Source organism: Dendropsophus ebraccatus, chromosome 1 (genome assembly GCF_027789765.1).
Source record: "Dendropsophus ebraccatus isolate aDenEbr1 chromosome 1, aDenEbr1.pat, whole genome shotgun sequence".
Classification (NCBI taxonomy): domain Eukaryota; kingdom Metazoa; phylum Chordata; class Amphibia; order Anura; family Hylidae; genus Dendropsophus; species Dendropsophus ebraccatus.
In genome coordinates this window covers 220,503,485-220,510,862 of record NC_091454.1, presented here as the reverse complement: position 1 = coordinate 220,510,862, position 7,378 = coordinate 220,503,485, and the positions used below count along the sequence as shown (strand labels likewise).

General features: G+C 40.7%; 1 protein-coding gene across 1 annotated transcript; it reads left to right on the top strand.

Moving 5' to 3' along the window:
• The first annotated feature begins 10 nt into the window (after window positions 1-10).
• LOC138784692 (extracellular calcium-sensing receptor-like) lies at window positions 11-7,177 on the top strand. Its single transcript, XM_069960356.1, has 6 exons — window positions 11-180; window positions 738-1,035; window positions 3,949-4,779; window positions 5,031-5,258; window positions 5,741-5,864; window positions 6,276-7,177. Exons 1-6 carry the CDS (start codon window positions 11-13, stop codon window positions 7,175-7,177), a joined length of 2,553 nt encoding a protein of 850 aa, XP_069816457.1.
• The last annotated feature ends 201 nt before the right edge of the window (window positions 7,178-7,378 follow it).

Sequence of the window (7,378 nt, the reverse complement as noted above, 5' to 3'; positions counted from 1 at the left end):
CTAACAGAAAATGCGGCTTCGGTTTCTGCTCTATATCTTACTCTTCTGTGACTGCTTTGAGTCTAGTTGTAGACCGACCAGCAGCGAGCTGACACCAGGCATGTCCATGGATGGGAATATAATAATTGGAGCCGTTATGGATGTTAACATGGACAAAACCTACTCAAACATCACTTACAAGTAAGACTCGTTCATCTACCCAAACATCTGTACCACGTAAGACTTGTTTCTATCCACTGTTTAGATCATTGCTGAAAGTTCACACAAAAGTTGGCCATTATTTAATTAAAAGGGTCCTCTGACCTTATGTAATAAAGGAATTTAAAGTTGACTAAATGTGGTCACATACTAAAATCGGTGTTGACTAGTGATAAGCGAATACTGTTCGATTGAATAGATATTCCATCGAATAGTAAGGTATTCGACCTATCGAATATTATCGAATAGTTCGCCGAATATTCGATAAATATTTGATAATCGTTCAAATCCCCCAGCTTTTGGTTTTTACCTCCAAGTGGTCGAATAGATGTTTATCGAACACTTGTTCCCATAGACTTTAATGGGATCGAATATTCCAAAATTTCGTACGAATATTCGAATATTTCACTATTCACTTATCACTACTGTTGACTAAATGTTTAACATGGGTGTGTGTGTGTGTGTGTGTGTGTGTGTGTGTGGGGGGGGGGGTTAATCCAGTAAATTTAGGGAACTAACTTTTTCCATGCTGTCCTCAGCCTCATGTTAGAAGCCTACCAGAGCGCCCAGGCTGTGCATTTTGCTGTGGAGGAAATTAATAAATCCCCTGATTTTCCAAATATCACCTTGGGATTCCAGATCTTTGACACTTGTCAAAGTCCTCTTGTTCTCCAGACAGCAATGTCAGGAACTCTACAGCTGCTGAGTGGACATGGACAACCTCTGCCCAACTACCGATGTAACCAGGACACCCGATTGGCTGCAGTAATCGGCCATTCTACATCTACACACTCCATTTCAATGGCTTATATCCTGGGGCTGTTCAGGTATCCACAAGTAAGTGCTATAGTATTTTCCAGTATTTTTATTCTGGCCTTTTTCCTTTTCCAGAGTAAACATTGACACCATGCCAAATAGTGTGGATTCAAGTGTAACTGCCCTATTCCACGGGACGATTATCGTTTGCATAATCGTTAACAATAAACAATTTTAAACAACCGCTATTGCGGACAACCTGAAATCGTTAACCCATTTACACGTAACGATGATCATTACTTATGATCGTTCTTGCGGTCATCTTGTCGTCGCTATTGCTATTGCTATTGGACAATATCCTTTTTCCATGAAAATAAGCTCTACCTCAAAAACAAGCCCTGGCTTGATTTTGCAGGGTTTTTTAGGGTAGGCTTGAAATATAAGAGAAAAATAAGCCCCGTTGCTGATGCCTTGCCTCCTTACCATCCTTATGACTGCGCCATCAATCTCATGTCTGGGGCCAGGTTTCCCAAAGGCCAAATTTTTACCTTTCTCCCCCAGAGTGAGAGTTGATGCACCAGTACATACAGGACAGTCTGAGAAAAGGTCACCTATGGGTGCTGGCTTTTTCTTCGTGGAGAAGAAGGACGGAGGTCTGCGTCCTTGCATTGACTACAGGGAACTTAATAAAATAACCATAAGAGACCAGCATTCACTCCCCCTGATCCCAGATCTTTTAAATCAGATCATGGGTGCCCATTGGTTCTCACAAATTGACCTTCGGAAAGCTTATAATTTGATCCGGATCAGGCAGGGGGACAAGTGGAAAATGGCTTTTAATACTCCTGAGGGGCATTTCGGGTACCTTGTGATGCCCTTTGGGCTCAGTTATGCCCCTGTTGGTTTCCAAAGATTTGTGAATGATGTCTTCCACGATTTACAGTATTTGGTCAATTTGTCGTTATATACCTGGATGACATCCTCAGGTTATGCAGGTTAAGAAAAAAAATGTTATGCCCTAATATTTTTACCCCCAGTCAGTACAAATGGATCTCAAAAATGTGTCACCAGTACTTGAGCGGGTAAGGCCTACTATTTTGAAATAGGTCCAGAGATTTCTGGGATTTGCAAAAACCCCAAGATCTCAACCAGAAGGTCTGCTCCAACCCCTTCCTCTGCCCAGTCGTCCATGGTCCCATCTTTGGATACACTTCATCACCAATCTTCCCCCTTCACAGGGGAAGACGGTAATCTGGGTTATTGTAGACAGATTTAGTAAATTGTGTTATTTGGTAACATTGAAGAAACTTTCCAATGCCAAGTCCCTTGCAAAATTGTTCATACAACTCAATTGTCTCAATTTGTGTCCAAATTTTGGAGGGTGTTTTCAATTCCGCATTCCACACAGAAACTAATGGTCAAACAGAAAAAACTAACCAATCACTTGAACAGGTGACTAAACAATATCTTGGTGTTACATATCTGACATTTAAAACAAATGGTCTGAATTTTTACCGATGGCTAAGTTTGTCCTGAACAACTACGTAAATGCATGCACACAACAAACTCCTTTCTTTTGTAATTATGGTTACCATCCCAGGTTTTCAGCAATACCAAAGCAAGGATCACAATTCACATCCATAAATGTCTTGTGACTCTAACCGCTGCCCGACAAAAACACATTCACTGATAATATGCAAACCGTAGACTCCTTCCGGGTCCTGAATATGCAGTAGGTGGTAAATTGCCCTCTGCTAAATTTGCTCCTCAGTTTATAGGTCCTTTCCCCCTCACTCAAATAATCAATCCTGTGTCTTTTAAATTACAGTTACCTCGATCATTAAGAGTACATCCGGCATTTCACAAAAGCATTCTTAAGAAAGACACTCCCCCAGCAGTTGCTTGTCCTCCTCCCCTTCAAGTGGTGGTTCAAGGCGAATTGGAGTTTAAAGGGGTTATCCAGCACTACAAAAACATGGCCACTTTCCCCCTACTGTTGTCTCCAGATTGGGTGGGGTTTTGAAACTCAGTTCCATTGAAGTAAATGGAGCTTAATTGCAAACTGCACCTGAACTGGAGACAAGAGTAGGGGGAAAAGTGTTTTTGTAGCGCTGGATAACCCCTTTAAGATTGAAAGAATCTCGGGTTCCAAAATAATTTGCTAAATCCTTCAGTACCTGGCACACTGGAAAGGTCACGGCCCAGAAGAGAGTATGTGGCTAATTGCACAGGACCTCCATGTCTCTGATTTAACCAGAGAATTTAATCTATTAAACCTTGCTAAACCTAGAGGTCCTTGTGAGGTTCCAGAGGCCTCCCTGTTCCAGAGGCCTGCTTCTATATTGTGCTGCGGCGTTTTTTTTTATGTAGCCGTGGCTGGGGTTTCACTGCATCTGGCCGATCGTCATAATGGGTCAGACCTGGAGCCTCAGCCCCAATCGATTCTGGGGCTGGGACTCCAGGTTCCATAAGTATCTTCCCTTCTGCCTCAGTCCTTGCCTGCTATAGTGCCTAGTTTACTAGTGTGTCTTGAACTAACATTATTTCCTGCTTTGCTTTTCTGGTCATCTGACCTCTGGCTCTTGACTATTCTACTACCCTCTTGGATTCCATATTGTACTACACTGCTTGTGTGTTATTGACCCAGACCTCTGAAATTTTCTTATTGAGTGTTTGTCTTGTTTTGTTCTCTCCTGCACCTAGCTAAGTACAGGGTTTTACCATCCAGTTGTCTGTTGCCGTTTAGGACTACTGAGACAAGTAGGCAAAAACAGCGGGGCGGGTGCAAGCATAAGGTCTCACCTGTCCTTGTATCATTCTGTCCCTATTCTAACAGTATTCTAATCAAACGTATTCTAAGATTGGCTTCCGAGGATCAATGTTTTCATCTTTGAGAATTTTGAAAGGATTTGCTGCTTCTCATATTAAATGTGCCATATGCAATGAAAAGTGAATCATCATTATTACTAATGATATTCGTGACTTTTCCAACAGATTAGTTACTTTTCCACAAGTTCTCTCCTCAGTGACCGTATCCAGTTCCGATCATTCTTTAGAACAGTTCCCAGTGATGCCTTCCAGTGTCGGGGTCTAGCACAGCTGGTGCTGCACTTTGGATGGACCTGGATTGGTTTGGTGGCCATCGATGATGATTATGGGCAGCAAGGTATTCAACTAGTCAAGAAGGATATACTGACAGCTGGAGCATGTGTGGCTTTTACAGAGACCATAGTCACCAGTCGAAAAGATCGAAATGCCCCTCATATTGCCCGTGTGGTTAAAGACTCAACAGCCACAGCTGTGGTCATCTTCTCTACTGACATGGACCTAAGCTTTGTACTAGATGAGATGCTGAGGCAGAACATCACAGGAAAAGTATTAATTGCAAGTGAGTCTTGGTCTACATCATCATTGCTGTCAGTAAACAAATATTCAAAACTTCTTCTTGGAACAATCGGTTTTGCCCTCCATAGTGGAAGCATGCCCGAATTTGGGGATTTCCTTAACAAGATCAATCCATCCATGGTTGTGGGAAACCAATGGATAAAAATATTCTGGGAACAAGTTTTTGGCTGCATATTCAGAGACCAGACATCCCCTGAAGTTCCATCAAACTCATCGATAAAAGAATGTACCGGCCAAGAAAGTCTTAAGACAATCCAGAACAGTTACAATGATGTCTCTAGTCTACGTGCAACATATAATATCTATCTAGCAGTTTCTGTCATAGCAAAGGCTCTTAGTGATTTGGGTAAATGTAAGAATGGAGATGGACCGTTCTCCAATGGAACATGTGCTGATATTGAGAACTTTAAGCCTTGGCAGGTTAGTATGAGCTCAGTGAAAGAAGTTGACAAGCTTTCATATACAGATTTGCTATTGAAATTTTATATGTGCACATAGGTCAGTGTGAGAGTTGTCTACACTTATTGGTTACAGTTTTTATCATGGAGACTATCTGCAGTGTTCCATCAAGTTGTAAACCATGGCTTTACAGTCAGATTTTAAAGATGTGTGGCTAGAATGTACTTCTCCAGCTGCATGAAGATGATCAATGTTCAATCATTTCCTCGCAGCTGTTGCACTACATGAAGAAATTACATCTGAACACGTCTGATGGTAGACAACTTTTTTTCGATGAGAATGGAGATCCACCTGCTGTGTACGATATAGTGAACTGGCAGCTGAGTCCTGAAGGAAAACTCCGACAAGTCAAAGTGGGCAGCTATGATACCAGTACAACCAGTGGGGATGTGTTTACTATTAATACCAGCCACATACAGTGGGGAGTCAAACACCATGGGGTGAGCCATGCACCTGTGTTAGACATGATCCGCAAAAAATTAAGAATAATCTTTTATTTTACAGACATGAAAACAAACAAACAAACATGAACATAAACAACCATAGTCTGCAGTTGACACATTGACATGGATGGGAGAAGTTTCTGGGCATTCTCAGTAATCTTAATATCGGTCATTCTACACAGATGGGGAGGCTGAGCTCTGAGCTTCTGTCATTGTGAATAGTGTCCCAACTATCTACTGGTGTCACCTGGAATCCTGTGTATATGAACTGGGAGGACACTACTGTATAGAATAGGAATTCAGTTTATTGGTCAGAATGCAGAAACATTTTGGGATTATGCTAAAATATAGACAGCAAAATTGAAAATTTTAATAAACGCCACCCACATTTAAAGATAACTGGTTATTGTCCGACAACATATTTGTTTTAAGTCATTAGTTACAAATGTTTTAAGCATTTTATTCAAATTTCTTCCCAGGTACCTCTTTCGGTCTGTAGCCTTGGTTGTCCACGAGGCTTCAGGAAAGGAGCTAGAAAAGGCCAACCTTTATGCTGTTTCCAATGCATCCCATGTTCATATGGAGAGATAGCCAACCACATAGGTAGGAAATAAAAAATATTTAGCCAATAAAATTTTTTACTCTGTTAGTTCATTAACATTGTAAAAAAAAACTTTCCAAAGAGCCTCAAACAAAATAAAATAAAAGACCAACCTTTTTTCACCTTTTGGTTTCTCTGCTGATCCCCGTTCTGGCTCCAGTCGACACGTTTGTCTTCCTTTTTCAATGCACAAAACTTGAAAACTACAGTCTAAGTAGATGAGTCCTACACTCCTGTCATCAGTGAAAGTTCACATGCGCATTAAAAAATAAAGACTGGGGTGCTGATTGGAGTATTCAGCACAGAATCAGAAAGTGAGTAATGGTTTATATTATCTCTTTAAAAAAAATAAAAAATTAAAGTGCCTAAAAAACTCTAATAATTTAACACCATGTTTAAAATTTTTGCTATAGATTCACTACAATGTACAAAATGCCCACGGGATATGTGGCCAAATCCAACCCAAGATCATTGTGTTCCGAAGACCCAAGAATTCCTTTCACATGAAGATCCACTTGGCATCACCTTAATGGCTACTGGAATCTCCTCATCATTGGTTCCTGTGGCGATTCTTGCCCTCTATATTAGCTACAGAACAACCCCCATTGTTCGGGCCAATAACTACTCCTTAAGTTGTCTTCTCCTGGTGTCATTATCCCTCTGTTTTCTTTGCTCTTTAGTCTTTATTGGTTATCCCCAGTATGAGATATGTCTTTTAAGACAAGTGACTTTTGGTATTGTATTTGCACTTTGTGTTTCCTGCATCTTGGCCAAAACCATTATGGTAGTCATAGCTTTTAAGGCCACAAGACCTGGTAGTCAACTAAGACATTGGACTAGACCACATGTATCATATCTCATAGTCATCTCATGTATCCTCATTCAGATCTTTCTTTGTATTATGTGGCTGACATTCTCTCCTCCCTTTCTTGAAGTCAAATCAGAAAGTAATTCAGGAGTACTGATTATTCAGTGTAATGAAGGGTCACCTTTGGCTTTTTGGTCTATGCTTGGCTACCTTGGTCTTCTGGCCTCTACCAGCTTCATTGTGGCATTCTTGGCCAGGAGACTTCCAGACAGCTTCAATGAGGCCAAGTTCATCACCTTTAGCATGCTGGCCTTTCTCAGTGTCTGGATATCCTATGTTCCTGCATCCCTCAGCTCCCAAGGAAGATATATGGTGGCCATGGAGATCTTTGCTATCCAATCATCAACCTGGGGTCTGGTTATTTGTATGTTCCTTCCTAAGTGTTTCATTATTGTATTCAGACCCGTCATGAACTCAAGAGAGAAACTGATGGCAAAAAAATTTTAAGGAATGGACAATTAGGAATTTTCAGACTGTTACCTTTTTTATATAAAGTATTCATTTTACTGAGATTTTTGTTTATTTTTTTGTGGAAAAAATAAAAAACAGTGAGTTTTGTATTCTTTAAGGCCTCACGTCCAGTGATTTTTAAGGACCGTTAGTCCTGCTAGCTAGATCTGTGATCTATGTAAAACGTTTTTACATCTG